Source organism: Numida meleagris, chromosome Z (genome assembly GCF_002078875.1).
Source record: "Numida meleagris isolate 19003 breed g44 Domestic line chromosome Z, NumMel1.0, whole genome shotgun sequence".
Classification (NCBI taxonomy): Eukaryota; Metazoa; Chordata; class Aves; order Galliformes; family Numididae; genus Numida; species Numida meleagris.
Genome location: NC_034438.1, coordinates 34,872,061 through 34,894,321, shown reverse-complemented (window position 1 = coordinate 34,894,321; position 22,261 = coordinate 34,872,061). Strand labels below are relative to the sequence as shown.

General features: G+C 39.8%; 2 protein-coding genes across 7 annotated transcripts in view; both read left to right on the top strand.

The window, feature by feature from the left end:
* PIP5K1B (phosphatidylinositol-4-phosphate 5-kinase type 1 beta) overlaps positions 1-19,633 on the top strand; it is a 101,799-nt gene extending 82,166 nt beyond the window's left edge. For all 6 annotated transcript variants that reach the window (XM_021380719.1, XM_021380721.1, XM_021380715.1 and 3 more), the window contains 2 exons: positions 11,979-12,096; positions 18,895-19,633. In XM_021380719.1, the coding sequence (XP_021236394.1) occupies positions 11,979-12,096; positions 18,895-18,897 (121 nt within the window). In that variant the 3' untranslated portion in view covers positions 18,898-19,633. The remainder of the gene's footprint in view (positions 1-11,978; positions 12,097-18,894) is intronic.
* The window catches only part of FXN (frataxin), a 13,656-nt gene continuing 12,917 nt past the window's right edge, over positions 21,523-22,261 (top strand). Inside the window, exons 1-2 of the mRNA XM_021381511.1 lie at positions 21,523-21,584; positions 22,080-22,258. Coding sequence (XP_021237186.1) covers positions 21,523-21,584; positions 22,080-22,258 — 241 coding nt within the window. The remainder of the gene's footprint in view (positions 21,585-22,079; positions 22,259-22,261) is intronic.

Genomic DNA, 22,261 nt, shown 5'->3' with positions numbered 1-22,261 from the left:
CTTTCAGAGCAGCCCTTGTATATGCAGCTGAAGTTTTACTCATGTTTTTATGGTACATTAGAGACATTTCTTTGCTAGCCTGAGAAAAGCTGGTAGGGAAATAAAAACACCAGAGAAACATGCCATAATGATGTCTTGAGGTTTAGATGCCTTAAATTTTTCTCACTGGAGCTCTGCTTTTGAGCATTACAAAATGTTGCAATGAAGGACTCAGCACTTTGTCATTTGTCTCTGATAACATAAAGCCCAAAGCTGTCTTTAAAACAAAGTCTAAATGAATGATTAGTTTACAAATGTGAGCCTGCTTTCAGTTTTTAAATATGTAACTGACTATGAAATTCTACTTAAATTAATAGAATTAGCTTGGCATTTTTTTAGGCTGTTTTCCTCCTCCTTCAAAGTGTCCTAGCACTAAGTAGAGAGTACAAGAATTTCCTCTTAACCAGTCAGAAATTTCTGTTTTATGATATTGAAGGGAAATAATCCTGTAGTACCAATACTGTGTATGTGTGGCTCCATAATTCCCAGTAGTGCTAATGAGCAATATGTGTCAACACAGTAAGAAGACAGATGCTGTTGTTTGCCTCACTAAAAAAGAGAGTACCTCGAATACCTTGCGGCACACATCATATTTTTAACCTTATTTTTTTGGAGTTACCCTGTTTATATCAACCATGAATGTCATCGTTTTCTAAGGAGAGGTAATTTTATCTGAGAGCTTCTGTTCTTGGAGTTGTTCAGTGTCTTTGATGTGAGGAATTGCTGCCAGTGTGGCTAACCAGTGGTGATTTGCTGAGCTGGAGCTGGCTCCTAAGACTTTATCATCTGAGTAGAGTTTATCAAATCCTGACTTGGCACGGATTAGAACTAGCATAGTTGGTAGATAATGCAAAGCAGTGTTTGGGGACTAGTTATTATGGAAAAAAGAGGAACTGAGCAGCAGTCATAGACATACAGCTTGTTCTCAGTGTTTGTCTAGAGTGCTTGCTGGTTATTTTTCACCAAATTATTCCTCGGTCCTTGAAGAGATAGAGAAACTTGAGGCGTTACTCTGACAGTGTGAAGGAGTGGCAAAAGGATACGCATGGAGGGGAAGATGGCTGTTTGTTTCAGCTTAGAAGGAACTTTATTAACAAATGGGAAGTATAAAGGAGAAAATTGACAAGCATCATGTGATATGGTATTCAGCACGAGTAGGCTTTCTTAGTTGTCAAAAGGCAGCTTGCTTCTGTTCTATGAAGCTGTTTCTTAGTTAAGCAAGATCAGGTATTCATTTAGTAAGATAACAGAAGTAACAATATATTATTTCTGTTGAAATTATCAAAGATTTTCTGTTCTTCCTGTTTTCTGTCAGAAAGTGTGTTCAATTCAATCAAAAACCCAAATAAAATCCCATGATATATAAAGGGGTACTTCACCTCTCTGTCTTCACAGCTATGCCAAGGACCTGTTGTTTATAGGAGGGGGAACTGCTGAACAAATCTGACATGTTTTAGCCTAGGAAAAATGATGTATGTGAAATATAATCTTACTTCTCTCTTTAATGTATTCTGTACCATCTTACCATCTTATACATGTCATACCCTGTGCATATAAAATGAACATCTTCCTTCTCTTTCCTCTTCTTAATGGACGAAATGGCTGACTAGAGATGAGCCTGGGAGAGCGATGACAGGATTGGGGGCGAAGCAAGGGGCTCAGCTGAAGTGCATCTACACTATTGCACACAGCATGGGCAACAAACAGGAGGAGCTGGAAGCCATCGTGCGACAGGCAAACTATGATTTAGCTGCCATTACTGAAGTGTGGTGGGACCCCTCGCACGATTGGAGTGCTGCAGTGGGTGGCTGTAAGCTCTTCAAAAAGGACAGGCAAGGAAGGAGGGGCGGTAGCTCTCTGTGTTAGTGTTTCAGTGTTGTTGAGCTCAGGGCTGAGAATGACAAGGTAGAATCTCTATGGATAAAGATCAGGGGGAGGGCCAACAAGGCTGACATCCTGTTGGGGGTCTGTTATAGGCTGCCTAGCCAGAATGAAGAGACAGATGAAGTGTTCTATGAGCAGCTGGCAGAAGTTGTGCAATTGCCAGCTCTTGTTCTCATTGAGGACTTCAATTTCCCTGATATATACTGGAATTACAATGCAGTGCAGTAGAAGCGGTCTGGGAGGTTTCTAGAGTGTACGGTAGATAACTTCCTGATGCAGCTGGTAAGAGAGCCTACCAGGGGAGGTGCCCCACTAGACCTGCTGTTCACAAAGAGAGAAGAACTGGTGGGAGATGTGAAGGTCGGGAGCTGTCTTGGACAGAGAGGCCACAAAATGGTAGAGTTCTCAAATCTTGGTGAAGTCAGGAGGGGGGGCAGCAAAAACTTCTGCCTTGGACTTCGGATGGCGGACTTTGAACTGTTCAGGACCATGTCAAGGAAGGTACCTTGGAATTCAGTCCTGAAGGGTAGAGGCGTTCAGGAAGGCTGGACACTCCTCAGGAGGGAAGTCTTAAAGACAAAGGAGCAGGCTATCCCCCTGTGTCATAAGATGAGCTGGCAGGGAAGAAGACATGCATGGATGAACAGGGAAAGTTTTCTGAGGCTCCAGGAGAAAAAGGAAGAAGGAACAAGCAACTCAGGGGGAGTACAAAGAAGTATTTAGGATGTGCAGGGGAAAGTTAGAAAGGCAGAAGCCCAGCTTGAACTCAGCTTGGCCACTGGGGTAAAAGAGAACAAAAAACTTTTGTACAAATATATAAACAGTAAGAGGAGGGCTAAGGAGAATCTCTATCCTTTAATGGATGTGGTGGGGAATGTGACCATTGAGGATAAGGAGAAGGCTGAGGTTCTTAATGCCTTCTTTACGTCTGTCTTTAAAAGTCAGACCAATTCTCCTCAAGGTACTCTACCTCCTGGCTTGGAAGTCTGGGATGGGGAGCAGAATAAACTCCCCACAATTCAGGTGGAGGCAGTTAGAGAACTACTATTCCACCTGGACTGCTACAAGTCCATGGGGCCAGATGGGATCTACCCAAGGGTGCTGAGGGAGCTGGTGGAGGTGATTGCTAAGCCGCTTTCCATCATCTATCAGTGTTCCTGGTCAACTGGAAAGGTCCCAGGGGATTGGAGGCTTGCCGTCATGACTCCCATCTACAAAAAGGGTCATAAGGAGGATCTGGGGAACTGCAGGCCTGTCAGCCTGACCTCAGTGCCAGGAAAGGTTTTAGAGAAGATCATCTTGAGGGAGATCACACAGCATGTGCAGGACAGCCAGGGAATCACGTGCAACCAGTGTGGGTTCATGAAAGGCAGGTCCTGCTTGACCAACCTCATCTCCTTCTATGATCGAGTGACCCACCTGGTGGATGAGGGAAAGGCTGTTGGTGTGGTCTACCTAGACTTCAGCAAAGTCTTTGACAAAGTATACTTCCCAAAATATTCTCCCAGAGAAGCTGGCAGCCCACAGCTTGGACTCGTGTATCCTTTGCTGCGTAAAGAACTGGCTGGATGGCTGGGCACAGAGAGCGGTGGTGAATGGAGTTAAATCCAACTGGTGACTGGTCATGAGCGGTGTTCCCCAGCAGTCAGTATTGGAGCTTGTCCTGTTTATTAACCTTATTGATGGCCTGGATAAGGGCATTGAGTGCACCTTTATTAAGTTTGTAGATAACACCAAGCTGGGAGGAAGTGTTGATCTGCCTGGGTGTAGGAAGGCCCTACAGACGGCTCTGGACAGGCTGGGTCACTGGGCTGAGGCCAGTGGGATGAAGTTCAACAAGACCATGTGCTTTGTCCTGCAGTTTGGGCACAACAGCCCCAGGCAGTGCTACAGGCATGGGTCAGAGTGGCTGGAAGACTGTGGAAGAAATGAACCAGGGAGTGTTGGTCGATGCTCAGCTAAATGTGAGCCAGCAGTGTGCCCAGGTGGCCAAGAAGGCCAATGGCATCCTGGCTTCTATCAGAAATAGTGTTGCCAGCAGGAGCAGGGAAGCAATCATCTTGCATTACTCAGTCCTGCTGAGGCTGCAGCTCGAGTACTGTGTCCAGTTTTGGGCCCCTCACTACAAGAAAGACATTGAGGCCCTGGAGTGTGTCCAGAGAAGGGTGCCAAAGCTCGTGAGGGGTCTGGAGCACAAGTCTTACAAGGAGTGTCTGATGGAACTGGAATTGTTTAGTCTGGAGAAGACGAGGCTCAAGGGAGACCTTATCACACTGTGCAACTACATGAAAGGAGGGTGTGGCAAGGTGGGAGCCTGCCTCTTCTTCCACGTAATTTGCAATAAAATAGAGAGGATGGCCTCAAGTTGTGCCAGGGGAGATTCAGGTTGAACATTAGGAAAAACTTACTATCTGAAAGAGTGGTCAGGTGCTGGAACAGGCTGCCAAGGGAGGTGGTTCAGGAGGTCCCTGGAGGTGTGCAAGAAACATGTAGACGTTGTACTAAGGGACATGATTTAGTAGTGGAAGGTGGACAGTTGTACTGGATAATCTTGGAATTCTTTTCCAACCTTGATGATTCTGTGATTCTTAGCTGTATTTAAACTTCAGTGAACAATTTTTCATGGCTTTTGCACTTCTACTTTTTTGGTGCAGACCACTTGAAATTTTGGAAGTCTTCAAGGGATTGTTTTCTCTTACATGTAGGTCAAAACTTCTGAAACTTCTCAGCTTGAACTGAAATGTCCATGACCTAACGTTTTATCAAATAATCTTTTTTAAGACAGCTTAGGAAACAAAAGCTACCTTCTGCTATTTTTTCAGTGGAAGGAATTTGTAGGTATTAATTTTCCTGCTATAAGAAAAACATGCCTTATGTGAGTCTGGTTTTCTGTATGGGCAAGTTCTTGTATGTTATATTTAAACATTCTGTCTGTGTACCCCCTGCCTTTAGATTCTGAGGCTTAGACGAATTTGCCTAAATTTGATTAAAAGAGGTGCATGCTAGCTGAATGTAAATGATTGCCTATGTTGAGGAAGAAGACTTCAGTGCTTCAGTGCCAGAAACAGGTGCACTGAAACAGTGGGGAAATCCCCATGGAAAAGAAAGAAAATTTGACTGTGATTGAAGCTACATGTAATATGAAGCTTAAAGAAAATAAGGCTTTCCTGGTTCTGCTTTGATGGAATTGCTTCTGCTTTTTGTGTGTTTTTTGTTTTTGTTTTGTTTTCAAATTGAGAACCAAGGTATAAAATAGACTGCTTTAGGAAGATGAGAGCAGCAACACAGTTGAACTCACTCATGGGTGATCGTTACTGAGTGGGAGAAAGTAACTGTAAAAATAAGTTTTTGCTTGGCTTTTTTTTCCCTTTTCAATCTACAAATTAATGATGAGAACTCTGTGCATCACTGAAATTGTACAAAACCTCTGTTCCAGTAATGTGTTCTTTTTTATAAACTGCATGTAGAGGGTCTTCTCTTACTGTGTTCTGATTCTGCCTCACCTCCGATATGTCTTTGAATGCTCTGCTGGAAGTCTGCATTCAAACTGAATGATCATCAGTACAGCTATAATGATGCTGTTGCAGAAATTTGAACTTTAAGTTAAGGACTGCTTATAGCAAGCATGTTGCATTAGGAGATTACATACTTACATACATATTTTACGTACATACGTACTTCCATACGTACATACATATTTACATATTTTTTACTACTATGTATGAGTCTCATGTGCGTATCAGATTCAGCTCAGTTATTTAATTTGAGAAAGGACTGTAATTTGAAAATCTCATTAATGTGCTGGTAGAAGCTGTATTTTGTAGTATCTGTGGAGCTTTGTATGCATCAGTTTTGGTTTTTTCTTCCCTCTGGCATAGGATTGCCACTATAGTAGTCAATAACATATAGATGAAAAGGCATAATGTCTAGAAGCATTCTGGGGTTCTTAACTGAGTTAAAAAATTTTCCTCCTTATCCATTACATTCTGCTGGAACAGCAGTTCTGTGACAAGTTTAGTAGAAGAAGAAACAGCAGAAAAACAAATTGAAGAACACTAGTTTAAAAGGCAGAACACTGCTACCTGCAGTCCTGAAGAAGCATCAAAAAAACACTGTTAGTGAAAGATTAATATGTATTTAATCTCACAGTCTGATACTTTGTTCTTCCAATGCCAGCAATTATAATACTGTTGTCTAAGCAAACAGAATTCTCCCCCTCTCTAGTGGTGTCAAAAGTTAATATTTGGATTTATTGGAGATGTTTTATGAAGTGTTTGTGGAAATAGAAGAGAGAATCTATACTGAGCAGTAGATGCTTGTCCTGGACTTGTAACAAAATTAAAAAAAAAAATCAGTTTCTCACTTGAAATGCAAAGTGGAAGGTAAATCTGGATGATGTTCCAATTTCACTAATTACGCCTTTACTAAGGCATGTATAAATTTTAATGACATTAGCATCATATTATACCTAGTATAATGATCTCTGTCTTGTGGTCCTTATAGTCTTGAGAAAAATTAATCTGAAATTAGATTTTTCTGGGAACTAGCAGGAATATTTCCTTAATGAAAGTTCATATGGATAGTCTTTTGTAAGGCTGGTCTTTCGTAAAGCAGTGGTTCTTTCCCTAGAGGAGATCAGTGCTGACTAGAAAAGCAAAAGTCGGTGTGCATTGCAGTGGAACTAGAACCAAAGGAAGAGTAAAGCACTAGCCTTGTGAACAGAAGTTCCTCCATCTATTTTGAGCAAGTGATACAGCATGGTGTTTTGTAATTGCCGTGAGTAACCCTTTCATTTCATCTGTTTCTACTCCAATCTTGTGTATGTATACATGCAAGAGGTGCACAATTTCATCAGAGAACTATCCTGTGTGATTTCATAGATGAACATATTTCCTGTTTAAAAAGTTGGTCCTCTCAAATCATCTTTAGAAAGAATACTACCAGCTACAAAAATCTACAGGGTAATACGCAAATTTAATAATTAACAAAGAGTAATAAATGTAGCACCCTATTTGCATCATAACTGTTTATTTTTTGCTCAAAAGAACGGTCTGTATGTTTCTTATAAAAATTCTGGTGAATAACAAGAAGTGCCACCTGCTTTTGAGTTCTTCCTCAATTCACCTGCTATGTAGCTAGAAGTGTCAATCATAAGGTTGCACATGCCCACAGAGTCCCACTGAAGGACACTTCTTTTGGTAAAAGCATTCACAAGGTGGTTCCACCAATTCGGAAAATAAAATAAATTCCTCCTGAAAAGTGGAAGTTCTGTTTGCGGCAGGCCTGTGTAGATCTGCGATTCTGCTGGTACTTGTGACATTACCTGACTTGGCCATCAAATGATTGGGATTAGCAATTTTTGGTAATAGGCTTTGGCAAAACATGTCTCACTAGCACGCCTTTGTATGTTTTTTTTTTTTTTTTTAAATCTCACTGTTTAAAGTATAAAAACAGTACTACATATTTTTCTGCAGTGAACCTTCAGATGATTTGCTATCATTAAGTACACAATATTGCCTCAGACCTTGGTTCTCTGCACTGTTTTCCCTTGGGACATACTACCATATAATAAGTTAGTATGTGGAAGTATTGTAGACTTGATCAACATCACTTTAAACAGTGAATTCTCATGTTTGTGTTTCCTTATTTAATGAGGCCCCTTGTCCCTTGTGCTAGATGAGTGAAGTGGCATCATTTCACACTGCAATCAGAATAGACTGAGTTTTTTGTTGTTGTTCTTTCTCTTTTTAGTACCTGTGAAAAGAAGTCCATTATGTTGCTGTGAGTTTTAGTAGGAACTTATCTGCATATGTAATAAAGTAGGCATGCTTCCATCTGTGCTTACTGAATTAATTGGATCTAATCCCACTCAGCTGTTGATACCCTGTGCTCTCACATGCCCTGTGTTTTAATAGAGACCTAAAAAGAGCATGAGTGCTTTCCTTCACAGAAAAAAAGAGCAAGTGTTTCCTTGTATGAATTTGTCCCTGTAGATGCTGCCTCTCATAGTCCATACTCATCCTTGCAGTTCTCATTTCACAACTAATCGTTCTGGAAGGAAGATTCGGAGGACCTTCTTTCAGCAGACTTCATGTATAGATCCCTATCCAAGCTGCCATTACTCAAGACTGCACAATCTAGACTGAGTTCCTGAATTCTGATTGCTTACACCTACCATCTCTTCAACTACATATATATGTCAGCTGCAAAAATAACAAGCCTTATGACTTTAATTGGCAACTGCAGCAGAACATGCATTTGTTCACCTTCATGTAATCGTAGTCTTAGAATGACTTTTATGACTCTGTACACAAGTTGTGGTTTGCCATTAGCATGAGTTTAGTGACATAGACTCTCACTGTCAGACTCCATCACTTGGAAGACAAAAGCAGCGTTTAGATCAGTCCTGTCTGCTTTTTTTTTTTCAAGTCTATAGTTTTGATGCCTGTGAACAGTGTTAGTAAATGATGACTTGCAGGAGTTTTTATGTTTGCCCTACTTTTTCTGACACGCGTGAAATTTATAAAGTGCAAGATTGTGTTTTAGAGGTGATTTCTACAATGTAAACATGAGACCAATGTTGAACAGACCCATAGATACCTGTTGTGCGCATGGTAGATTTTCCACAGTGGTTGGTATTTGGGCAGTATCGTAAAACAATAGCTCTACTGCCCATTTATCCCGAGACATTTTTCTGATTAACCTCTGTAAGCATGTTTTAAAGTTTATGACACAGTTAGCTGATAATTTTCTTAAAATGTTACATAGCAATTGTATAACAATCCTACTGAAGGTTTTGCATCCCAAATCCCATTTTCCATACTTACAAGAAGTAATCCCTAATTAACTTCAACTTTTTGAGCTAATTTTTTGCCTCTCATGTCCAAGAGAATATATCAGGACTCCAAAAAACAAAGCGTTTATTTTATTTTCTACTAAAGAGGAGAACTTGGGGGTTTTTATTATTATTATGAAGTGTGTTGAAGTATGCTGTTTTAGAAGGGCCTAGGTACAGTTTTTCTCCTTGTTTCATCATAAGGTCACAGTATTTATTGCTTCTGAAAACAGGACTGCATTAAAACAGAGACTTAAAAAAAAAAAATAAAAAGCTGCTTATTTTTCCTCACTTTTCAAAGGAAAATTGGAAACCTTGTTATGTTTATCTTAGGGATGCTTTTTTTTTCATGCTGTCATTACAAGAAAAGTTCAATAAACAAAAATGTGATTTTCTGCCCTGGAAATGATTTTAACTAAAAAGATGTAAGTAAAAAGGTGTTACTACATTATTGCACGTAAACAGTATACTATAACTGTGGCAGAGTTGAGGTCTTGGCAGAAGTTGTTGTTTTCCTTCTGACACCAGCATGGGCTCCAGATGCAGACTAGCATGGCAGTGACATCAAATTTCCACTTTCTGCTTTACGCACTTTACTGATTAGCTTCCCAAAATGGACTGTATATGTTCTTTTAAATACAAAATTATGATTTTTCTTAGAGAACTTTTGGAATTTGCTCAGTTTCTGGTTATTGAACATAGTATACATGAAAGAAAACTCCGTCATTCAGCAGTTCTTCTGTACTTCTTTCAGAAAACAGTTCTTCATACAGGAGTATTAGAGTTGATCTCTTAACTGTTCAGTGTGAAAGTCACAGTAGCAAGAAATTGTTACCTGCAAATAAGTTGTGGGGATTTGATTGTAAGAAAAATATGGAGCAACATCTTTGTGTTGTTCCATTCTCTCATGTCTTTTTTTGTGCAAGGGCCTTTATTCTCTGCCAGTTTTCTGTGCGTGTTTACTCTGTACTTTCTTCTACTCCTTTTATCCCTTTTATTTCTGTACGGTATTATATATTATCTGTTTCTGTATGTTCTCTTTTCTTTAGTAAGTTCACTAATGAGTAACCAAGCTGTAACATTAATAGGAGCAGCTCTTTGACTTTTCTTTCCATGTTGTTTTGGTGTCAACCTTCATTTGCTTCCTGTCTGTATAGTGGATTTCTGCAGCAGGCAGACCTGCATGGCTCATTGCGTACCATAAAAAGAGGCACACTCTGAAGGGCAAATGGCATGGTCTTCATTGTGTATCATAGAGAGGTAGTTTAACAATCCCATCACTGAGTGCTGAACTCATTTTGCTGTTGTTTGCAATCCAAGGCAGACTGTGAAGCAAAGTACGTGATAACAAACTAGCAGCAAATAAAAACAAAATGTAGTGCATTCCAATGGAGAAGTGGGAAGGGGAGAAAGAGAAGTGGGTATAACAGTAAGCTGGTGACAACCAGAAAAGAATAGTAGGACTAGGTCTTGGCCTTCTGGTACAAGAAGGCTATAAGATAAAACGCACCGGTGTGAATTGTGAAAATCTGAATGCAGGTGCCAGAGGTTTTCAGAGTGGGAGAAGTTGAGTATAACAGCAGTGATGTGGCTTAGTACGTATATGAAGTGAATAACTATTTCAAGGTTTTTTTTATTTTATACTTTACTTAATACAGGAATAAAAGCCAAGTATACACTGCAGACTTGCTGACCTGCCCTTAGTAATGCAGAGCATTGTTTTCCAGAAAGGTTGGCCATTTACTTTGCATAGTTTTATAAAAGTAGTAGCTGCTCACTCCTTATTCATCTTATGTCACGTGATTTTCTTATGTGGGCCTTTCCACATTCTGAGGCCTGAACTGAGCATCACAGTTGGTCAAAATTATGCAAGCAAGCAAAAGTAACTTTTTTTTCTCTTTTACCAAAAATAGTATCTTCAATGCCAGAGCTTATTTTGTGGCAGATGATGAAAACATAGTCACCATGGAGCAGCAGCCCTTTTTTTTTTCTTCCTGTCCTTCCCTTTCCTTTTAGTAAAATGAAGCATTGGCAAAAAAAATGAATATGACTGAAATGTTCCATAATAGAATACAAATAGAGGGTGTTAGAAAACTACTGCTGTTAAGCCAATGGGAGCTGTATCACCCTTGGAACAAATGAGTTAGTGTTACAGTTGAAGAGATGCCTAATACACTATATATAGTAAAAGGAGCATTGTATTGTGGTGAATGTAGTACTGTGCACTTAATACTAATATGACATGAGGATGACTGATGATACATTGTTTTGTTGAGCATTTTTATTTGCTTTCTGCTTTGGATTCTGGCTGTACCCTTTCTGACTTGATGCCCAGTCGGAAACATACCTAAACCATGGAGTACTGCAAAGGGAGGGGAAAATTAATCCTCCTTTCTTCATTTACAGACTGATGGCTGTGGCCATGTTTTAGCAGCCAGTTATAAAGCAGAATTGTTTGCTTTTCACTTCAGGTGTACATAGGTAAGAACATTTGAAATACGGCTCCACAAAACTGAAGTCTCTTCGTTTCTGGCAACTAGTAAGAATCAGTGATAAAGGTGCTTAAATCCAGTGAAGCGCCATGGACTGTTTCAGCTCTGTGGTTCCAAGTATTTTCAAAACAAGATTCTTGTGTGGATGTGTTTGTAGTTTCACATTATTTCTCCATAGCAGAGAATATAAATCATATCCCTGACTGAAATAATACAGCATACCTGTTCTGCCAACGTTTCTTGCTTGCGGAGCTGTACTAATTACTGTACACTCTTTTTCTTCTCCGACTTTCCCATCTGAACTCTTGGCTGCAAGTGATGTCTTATCTGTATGAGAAAGTCCAATGCTGCTGTGCTTTATTACTAAGTCTCTTTTTCCCTCTATTTTAAATTTAAAAATGTTCCCAGGATTTATACCATTGTGATGTGGAAATTAATGAAATTATCCCACATATGCTGTGGTGTAGATTCATTCTTCCAGCAGAGTTCAAGAACAGTATTATTTCTTGATAACATTCTGACAAAAGTAGAAATAACGTGGTTTGCATATGTTAGTCAAATATGAGCCCCCAGTTAACTAGCTATACACCTATACTTGTTTGTTTTCCTACTTTTCAAGTATTTGAAGTTTGTATGGCAGAGGGAAATTTATTTTAAGATTTCAGCTGCGACTGAGTTCTCTGTAACTTACTTTTTTATGTTGACTGTAGTCTCCCTTCTCTTTCCAGTAAAGAGTTGCCTTCAAGTTCAACATTCACTTTAGAAGATAGTGCCATCTATTTGACGTCAGAGCAGAGCACACTGGAAATGGAAAATGATAATGCTTCAGTTTTGGATGTCTATTTGGTAAGCTGTCAGTCTGCTTCTGGTAGGCTTTTTTTTCCTGTAATTCCTCTGATTGAGGCTCAGCAAGGGACTTGAATAAATACTGAACTTAAAGAACTAGGTATTGAGGTATTTCTAAGTTAGACATATGCTTAAGTACCTTTCCAAAACAAATTCTTCAATAATCTTTGTGTCTATTAACTACTGTGTTAATAATGAATTATACTAAAATTTCTTTCAGGTTTTCTGTAATGGTAGGAGGAGTGGGGGTGGTTTATTACTTGTTTTTAATGCTTATAGGAGGAAACAAAGCATCTTTTGTCTTCGTATTGAATATTCCACAATTGAGAAAGTAATTTTTTTCCAGAGAGATAAGCTTTGTATTTACATCAGTGATTCTGAAGAAAGAGCACGATATAAAGTACATTAATAGCTTCCTTTTTTCAGCTATGAAGGGTTCTTCAGTTTTGGTGGCTGGAATATATTTTTAAAAGTTACCTTTTCCTTGCTGTTTCAGTTCCTAGTGAACAGTTTATCTGACTGAAAGATAAGCAATAAGCTTACTTCTGTATCTTTGTTTGTCTTCATGTCATCTATATTGGTGCTTAAAATTTTTTCTTGCTATCTACGGCTTTTGTAGCTTAACCCTGATGGGCAGCTGAGCCTCACAAAGCTGCACACTCACTCCCCCTCGGTGGGGTGGGGAAGAGAGTCAGAAGGGTAAAAGTGTGAAAACTCATGGACTGAGAAAAAGACAGTTCAATAGATAAATGAAAAGCAGCAGGTGAAATCAAAGGAAAATAAGGAATTCATTCACTGCTTCCATCAGCAGGCAAATGTTTGGTCACTTCCAGGAAAGCAGGGCTCATCACACGTAACAGTTTATTGGGGAATCAAACACCATCACTCCAGACATCTTTCTTCCTCCTATCCCCAGCTTTTATAGCTGAGCCTGACACCATATTGTACAGGTTATCCCTTTGGTCATTTTGGGTCAGCAGTCCTGTCTGTGTCCCTTTCCAGTTCCTTGTGCACCCCCAGCCAGTTACTGTCAGGACAGCGTGAGGAGCTGAACATCCTTGGCTCTGTGTAAGCACCACTCTGCAGCAACTGAACCATCCATGTGTCAGCACTACACCAGTTACTATAAGGAAAACTAACAGAAAAAACTATGGTAATTGCTCACTTTCCACAGACACAAAGGCACTGTTGCTAGTTGCATTTGAGTGAGGTTTTGCGCATTTACAAGCCCATTTGAAAAACTCAGTATGAATACAGGAGGGAGGTATGCTGCTTTCTGCTTTTTTCCTGAAGGTTTATTTTCTTCAAACATAAATTAGACAATTCTGACGTTATCCTACAAATCTTTTAACTCATAAAGAAATGTCTGTGACATTTGTGGCAAGAATTATACTACAGAGGAAGTGAAAAAAGCAATCATTAATTAGGGCACTAACAAGCATTTCGCTCAAGCATGGCCATTTTCCTTTTAGTAGAGGTTCCCTGCATTCTTTATTGTCCTATCTTAAGTGCTCCTTGATTTTTTTCTTATGAAATACAGTGAAATACAGAATATATCATATGTTGTGTCTGATGGCTCTGCTATTCCCTGTAGGCTGTGCCACTGATGTATTGTTTTTTCTAAGCCAGCAACACTGAGATACATATAGTACGCACTGGTTACAGTAGTTTTTGTCTGTCCTGCATCCTCTGAATCAACACAGTAGCAAGTACTAGCAGCCAATTGGAAATAGAATTGACATAGTTAACTGCGGTTTCATGTAACCTATTAAATCAGCTTATTCCTATAGGACTTGTGTTAATCAGGCCTGTTGCTGATACAATGTTGACATGAAAAGTCTGTAGAGACTCAGAAATCCTGAAACTTTGCAGGAAATAGACAAGTAATCACATACACCCTAACTCCTGATGCTGCCTAACAGACACCACTTCTTTCTGAAAACTTTGGATTTTGGCTTATAGCATTATGGTCTTGTTTATCACTAACCCTGTTCTGCACTTTGAACTTTTCAAAGTTTGACATCAGTAGAGCTGCTGGTGGGATGCTCTGAAAACTGTAGTTAGGAGCAGAGGTAAGATCTTCTGTAAAGCCCTTCATAGCTGTTCCAGGATGTGATGGTGAAACTAACTCTTTACTTAATTTTGAGCTTGTAAAACATTAACTGCTATTATGTCTAGGAGACAGCAGTAAATATGCATATATTCCAGTGATCAGAAAAATAAATAAAATCCTTGTCTGGAGGATATACAAACATCCCATGGTGTTTATTCCCATGAACAAAGGTCTGGAAGAATACATAAGTCTTAAGTGGAGAAAATCATTGATACTTTTTTTTGTCCTAGCTGCACGTTTCGTTCACATCCTAAAAAAATCCGAAACCTGAAACTCAATAATCTAGACAACATAGGGCAGCATGTACCTCATATCTCCTGGTATGCCATGGCTGACCACCTCAGGGAAATCAGATACTGTGGCTAAGCATGTTATTTCGTCAGTGGCAAATTCATCTTGAGAAATTCCCTACCTGTACCTTCTTGGTCCTTACACACACACTGTGTTGTTGTGTCCTTAGGTATTCTGAGATTGCTGTGGAAGTGAGTTGTAGCTTTTTCACATCTATACCTGCATATGTGCTGAGGTTGTGTGGAAAGGAGAGGACTCAGATATTGCTGTCAGATTTGTCATAGAATCATAGAACTAGCTAGGTTGGAAAAGACCTACAAGATCATCCAGTCCAACCATCCACCTACCGCCAATAACCCCACTAAATCATGTCTCTCAACACTATATCTAAATGTTTCTTGAACACCTCCAGGGACGGTGACTCAACCACCTCCCTGGGCAGCCCATTCCAGCACCTGACCACTCTTTCAGAAAAGTAGAATTTCCTAATGTCCAGCCTAAATCTCCCCTGGTGCAACTTGAGGCCATTCCCCCTCGTCCTGTCACTAGTTACCCCCAGCTCACTACAACCTCCCTTCAGGTAGTTGCAGAGAGTGATAGGGTCCCCCCTGAGCCTCCTCTTCTCCAGACTGAACAATTCCAGCTTCCTCAGCCGCTCCTCATAAGGCCTATGATCCAGACCCCTCACCAGCTTTGTCGCCCTCCTCTGAACATGCTCCAGGGCCTCAATGTCTTTCTTGCAGTGAGGGGCCCAAAACTGGACACAGTGCTCGAGTGGCTCGAGCGGTTTCACCAGTGCTGAGTACAGAGGGAGGTTTGTGTGCTAAACTTTTACTTCTTGATGCCCCCCAGTATCCTTCTGCAGACTTGGAAACAACAGTAAGTTTCTGGCTGGGAGAGTCTAAGACACAGAGATCAGTGATGTGTATTACTGTCTTTATTCACTGCTGATGAGGCAAGAGGCAATTTTATTCTTATGTAGGAGGAGGATTAAATACAAATTGGAAAGAAAAGATGCATGTTTTCAAGAACAAGAGGAAAAGGTCAGTTATTTCTAATACATGTAGTAGAAATATTTCAAGACATATCTCAAAGATAAAGTAAATGAATTATGTTTACGTTAGCAGATCTTAAGCCTCTATTAAGAAATGTTTGACCTTTTAAAAGCATTGAGAATGATGTAGCTTCAAATGTCATTTATAGATTTTTCTTTAATCCTTCAGTTAATAACCCTTACCTGTTTTTTCTACTACAAGGCAATCTAGTCTTACTGACTAGATATTATAACATGAAATATCTTAATTTGCTTAATTTAAATCACTCCACTAATCCTTCTGTCTCTTTGCCTCCTGCATTGAAATGCTAAAGTTCTTGGACAGAATGTAGTAATATTATAAACTAAAGGCTAGGATGTTTTGATCCATGAATGAAAAAAAAAGTAGTTAAATAGCGTTATCCTAACTTCCTATAAAAACGTATTTTAAATGTTATTTGACTGAACTGCTGTTGTGAAGCAGTAACAACCAGGACTGAAGTTAAAGCATTTCTCAGGCAGGATACATGTAAGAACAAGCAATTAAATGTGCTGTCACACTGTGATGCATACCTCATATTTTGACACGTTGGTCTCTTTCTGGAGCTTTGCCATTTCCACTGAAGATACTGGTAGAAAAACATGGTAGATTGAATGTTAACTTTGGGACTGTGAGAAAAGAATTTAGGCCTCCTTATTTACAGACACTTTCAGTGAGTTTCCCCTGAGAGCAGAAAAAACCTTACATGTTCTGTGCACATATTGGAACCAGTCAAGCACTCTTTCCTCAAAGCAGAGTTTATGTAAGACTGAAAGAGGGAAGACGAAGTTGTTCCATGCAGTGAGGAACAACTCACTCCTCTTCTCCTTTCTTATGTATTTTATGTCTGTATTCAACTATCCATTATCTTCTCTATCAGGGGAAAAACAAGCCTATGTCTCTCATAAAACTGAAGGCTGGTGCAAGATGAAACAAAAACCAAGCACTTGAATGTTATTTGGCAGAAGAGTTTTTGCAGAAGCGATGCTACATAGAAAGCAACAGCAATGCTTGCATGAAAATCAGATGCTACAATGAAGTGTTAGAGTAGATTAAAAGCATACTGTTTCTGATTACAATTAGTACATTACCTGAGTAAGCCAAGTGCTAAAATGACAGCTTCTGTTGTTGCCAAACTACAAGTTCTCATGCCCTAAGGACTTTAATGCACTATATGGGGAAACAAATTCATTCAAAACCAAATCCATGAAAAGAGAGTTGAAGCACAAGAAGACTCCCAGTACTGTAAGTATATTATAGAACCAGCGTGGGACATCTCAGTTAGTGATTACAGGAAGGCATCTGGTAGGGTCATTTGTCATTAATTATCATTTCAGACCCAACTGCTATAGCCAAATGCAGTCTCCCTCAGAAAATGCTGTTTTTTTACATCCGTGATCAAAGTAACTCCATACATTGTGCAGTGGTGACAGAGTTGCTCATGTCATGTGCATTGCATTGTAGGCTTTTCCACAGTAATGTGCACGGAAGTGGATTGTACCTGACAGAAAGAAGACTATTTAAATCCTGCTGCACGCACAGCATTTCTGTGACTCACTCAGGCAGTTGCTGTATGTTTCTATCAGGGCAATCTTTTCTGTTATGCAAATTCTGTAGGTATTTTTTCAGTTCTTGATCCCTCTGAAATGCTTTGGAAGGATCAGAGTTAAGGGAACAAAAATGCACTAGTCATAATTGTGTACTACTGGAATAGCAAAAAGCGAGCATTGGCAGTATTGCTCATCTCCTTAGAGAGTGAAAAGAAGTGACAAGGCCAGAGGTTCTGAAATTGTGTTGAATTACCATTATAGTTGTCAAAATGGACTTCCAGTCACTCAGATCTGAGCTTTCAGCCACAAACTAGATGCTGCCAGAGAACATTTTAACACATTTACGCTGGCTTCATAAAGCATAGTGTTGGTTATCTGTACTGTTAAACTGTTCAGCCTTTTTTTGCCAAACTGATACTTAACTGCTTAAAAAATATATATATTGTTATTCTCATGTCATCCTCTTCCTAAAATACTACTTACCTTAATTTGACTCACTTGTCCAACAGTTTTCCTTTGTATATTACATGGTTCTGCATCCTGTATGTACATAATGCCTGACAAGTTTTCTGCTTTAAGGCAGCCAGGTGATAATGCAGCAGCATTCATTGCCAGACCGCAGCTGTCCAAAGAAATGGAAGAGCCTTTGAGAAGTTAGTGTTTTGCCAGCCAGCAGTGATTATGAACGCCTTGGCCATAGCAGTGGTTCACAACGCACCAGTAGGCTTAAAGTTTGCGACACTTAAATACCTTTCTTTAGGATTCAAAGTCTAGTGCTAGGAGTCATAGCTAAAATGTTAATTTAAATCTGTGGGCTTTCATTTTCTAAGATAAGCTTTCCAAACGCCTTCTGAGCTTCACTGTTGTTCTTCTCAGCCAAGATTAGATTGTTACTGAACTACTTACTTGAAGGTTAGTTAGTTGCTTGTATCTAAAAAGTACCATTTTAAAAGGGACCTTAAAAATCTGTTTAATAAATGTAGGCTTGCACCTTCTTTATACTTTTATGGGGTTTTAGAGTGGGGTCAGTCCAGCTGTCTCCAGTTTGCTTTTGTATCCACTTCCACATTTGATACATTAGCTGAGGTACGTTCGATTTGCTGCAAGATTTTGTTCAGCTGTCACTTTATCCTTAGTGTAAATACTAGTAATAAGTTGTTCAGCAAAGAACAGCTTCTCTTCATCTGTGACTCATCTGAGATGCTAAGGAGTAGTCAACTGTTTATATTATTTAGCGGCTGTTTCAGTGGAAGATAATTCAGAATATGAACTCACTAACATTAACTCATGTTTTTTGTGAAATAGAATGATAGAGAATATCAGTTGTGCCTGAAAGATTTTTGGATAGGTATGTTTTTTCAACTGGGAGGATATCCTGTGGAAGCTAACCGGACTTTTACAGAAGACATGCAGAAACTGTACTTTCCCCCCTAACATTTCTAATTGGCCCCAGGTACTTCTGTGAAGTGAGAAAAAAGTTAGGAGCTGCTGAGTGTCCTCAGTTTGGATTGTCTTCCATGATGCCCAGAGTGTTCAGCGTTTTGCATAAACAAGTGGTTCGATTTTGGTAATGTAAGTGCCATGCAATTTCTGCAAAACTGTAGGGGTTGGTTGTTGTACAAAGAAGAGTACCCACTGCTTGTGATTAGAGGATCACTCCTGAACTGTGCTTCAGCTTCTTCAGGGGAATAAGTATGTTACCAATTTATAATTCTGTAAGAAGGCAAATAAACACAACTTCTAACTTCGATTCTTTTTTTTCTTTTTACAGTAATAAAAAACATAGAAGAATTAAAACTGAGACAGAGAGGTGACAGTGGTTAATGAAGAGCACTTTCTGCACTCCTGATTTAGGAAGGAGAGATTTCCCGAGCCTTGTAGACAGAGAGTAATAATCAGCTGAACTTATTTTAAGAAATGTCAGGGTCTTTGAACTGTAGAAAGGATGGATGGACTTGGCAGAAGTGATGTGACACATTCCACACTCTACTATCATCAGCTCTTGCTTGCTGAACTGTGAAGACCTGTGTGTTTGAGCTGCTTTCTACTATATTGCCAATCACCTTTTTTGGACTTGAAAGTAATATTTTCTTATTGGCTCTCCAGTGATTTCATTTGCATGCATCTTGTAATTATGCACAAACAAAATATATTATCTGCTTTACCTATTTAAAAAAAGCACAGTGGTGAATAAAATTGATTTTTGCATATTTTCAGCCTTCAGTTCTAATTGCTTAGATCCACAAAAGTGGAAATTGGAATTGATACGAGGGTTAGGGTAAGCCTCTCCACCTACGATATGAAAATGAGCCTTTAAAGACATTTTCACTGTTGGTGAAAAGAAAAAATGTTATTTATAACAAGGCCTTATGTTGTGTATATATATTGTCTTTGAAATATTTTTGATTTTAGTTTATTTCTTGTAAAAGAGAAATGATATAATTTATTTAGTAAATACTACTGTAAACTATAGTTTTATTGATGAATAAAGTATTTTGTTCTCAAGACTATCACAGCTGTCAGCGTGCTTCTGTTCTGGTACATCTCATGGGCTTGAGAGGCACCTCAAGAGATGTACTAACCAGTCTAAAAGACAGCATCTGAACTTACCTTCTGCCAGCTCTGTAGTGAAGAGGGGAATCTTAAAGTTACACCAGAAAAGGGAAAGGAAAAGGCAAAAGGTATAACAGTGCCTCAAGTGCTTCATAACAGTGTGTCAGGTTTTTCACTATGAGCAATTGTTTCAATGTAAATACAGATACTGTTTTGGTTCCTGTAATTTCCCTAGCAGCTGGGAGACAATCCCAAGCACCATCACCCAAAGACTTCTTACCTTGATGCAACAGTGTTTGTTTTTAAACAAACAAAAAGAAAAAGCTACACAGCTGTCCCTTTAAAAAGTTCATGGAATTCACTGCTAATAGCAGTTACTCTAGGAATAACTGCAGCTAAACCTGCTGGATTGCCAAACCAGAACTTGGCACTTTAATTCCTAAAGTTTGGTGTTGTACCTCTGAAAAATTTTGCAGATACATTTTACACTGATTTAATCTTCTAGCATTAAGAAGGCGGAGCTTATTTCTCCTTTATCATGTGCAGAACAGAGAAATGTAACAATTGCCTGATTTTCTTTTCTTAGGATCTCTATATTAACCTAGAGCCTGTGTTCCACAATTACCCCTTTTCCATGGTTTAAAATTAGATTGCTCAGTCTCAGCAAGATAATTATTTTGCGTCATTCCTCACAGAAATGTAAGAGACAAATCTGCATGCCCTAGGGGCAAAAAATTTTGTAGATTAGAAGTATCTGCTCAATCATTCATAGTGTGTTGTATATTGTAAGTGTGGCATATGCAGTGTAGATAGTTATCATTAGTTTTATTTGAGGTAAAATAAAGAAGTTCTTAGCACTAGGTTAACATCCAGAAGGCAAATATTTGTCGTGTTTTCCCAAACATCTAGTAGGGTGTAGTGTCCAAATCATTTGTCTGTTGGAAGACTGCAAGGGACACCAAATGTAGTGCAACCATTCTGTCCAAAACCACAATGTCTGTACTAAATGATTCAGAGAATGAACAACCCTTTGTGTACGGTGTCTTTAACAGTTACTTATAAATGAGAACAGTCATTGAATACTTGAAAAAGGAAATCCTTACAGACTGTGGAGCCTACTGAGAAAGCTTTCACCAAAGCGCATGCACTTGCAACTCTTTCAAAGACTTGCAAACTTACCTATGAAGACAGTATGGCAATATGTGTCAATTAAAAATGAAATACATACAGAAGACATGGGCAGTATCAACTCTCCAGGGTATTACAGTGATAGATTGGTCTGTTCCTCCAGGTCTAAACAGATGGAGCTCATCACAGGGAGCAAAAATTGAACATTATATCACTGACATGCAGGGGATCTGTGAGCCCGGGTATCTGGATAGTCTGGCCCTGCAAACTGGCATCTTGAGAATAAAAATTCCTGCCCCAAAATGTGTTTTCTTCTTGACTTTGTTTATGCACAGGTAACTTCATCTAACTCAGTCCAAACCTGAGCGACAGGCAGTGATAAAGAGCAGTTTGTAGTGCACCCTGCCTGTTCTATGGGGAGGCCCTTTGCTGACCCCTCTGCTGTGGAGCATACATTTGCTCGCAGGAGGGCGTCAGCTCTGCCAACAGTGAGGGTAGAGGGCCTGACCCCGCAGCTGCTTTGCACCTGAAGTTGCTGGGTGGCTATTGCATGCCAGCTTAAAAAGTGCTGACACCAAAGTGCTGGGGTGTGAACATTCAGGAACAAGACTAAAACCATAATAAAAAGCATTGCCAAAATTGCCCTCTTTATGCCCTTTTCAAGTTGTGGGAACAATCCTCTCTTGGTAGTATTGTTCTGTCCTACTGAGAGTTGCACATGACCTATCAAATCACTGGAACTGGATCAAATCACTGGAAGTGCCCAGAAACTGCCAGAAGGTATCTATCTTAAGATACTTTGCAGAACAGCAAGGTGTGAACAAGAACTACCATCTACTTAAATGTTACATGTGAAACAAACAGTCACTCCGCCGTTCTTCCTGCTGCTTTGCTCACCGATGTATGAAAAAGAAACTGCTTTACCAGTGTATTCTTGGGTCTGATAAAAGCTGTTTCTCACTACCAGCCTTATCTCAGTATTTAGACTACTGCAGCTGGGAAAGCATAACTGGTTTTCTTCCAGAGGTGATAAGCATGTGGGATTGGTCTTCAAGGAACAAGAGAGAATCTCATGATGCTTGATGTACCAAGCCAGCAGAGGAATGCAGCAAGCACGCAGACCCGCACAGCCCTGTCCCCTGGAAAGACCTGACTTTTTTCTGTTCCCACAGAAAACGCACTTTCACATCAGAATTAACTCTTATGTCTCATCTCTTCAGCGACTCTTACCGCTCCCTTCGAGTCGCCTTTATCTTTTCCGTTTAACTAACTCAGAGCGACGCCTAGCAGCGCGCTGCCCGTGACAGCCACACACGAGGCACTCGGGAGCACTCCGCAGCTCGGACCGCCCCGTTCGTTCGCTGCCCGCGCTGCACGGCGGGAATCAGCTCCCGGCTTCCCGTGCCCGGCCCGGGCCCTGCGCTGCACTCGTCTCCCGGCTCCAACACCCGCCCGTC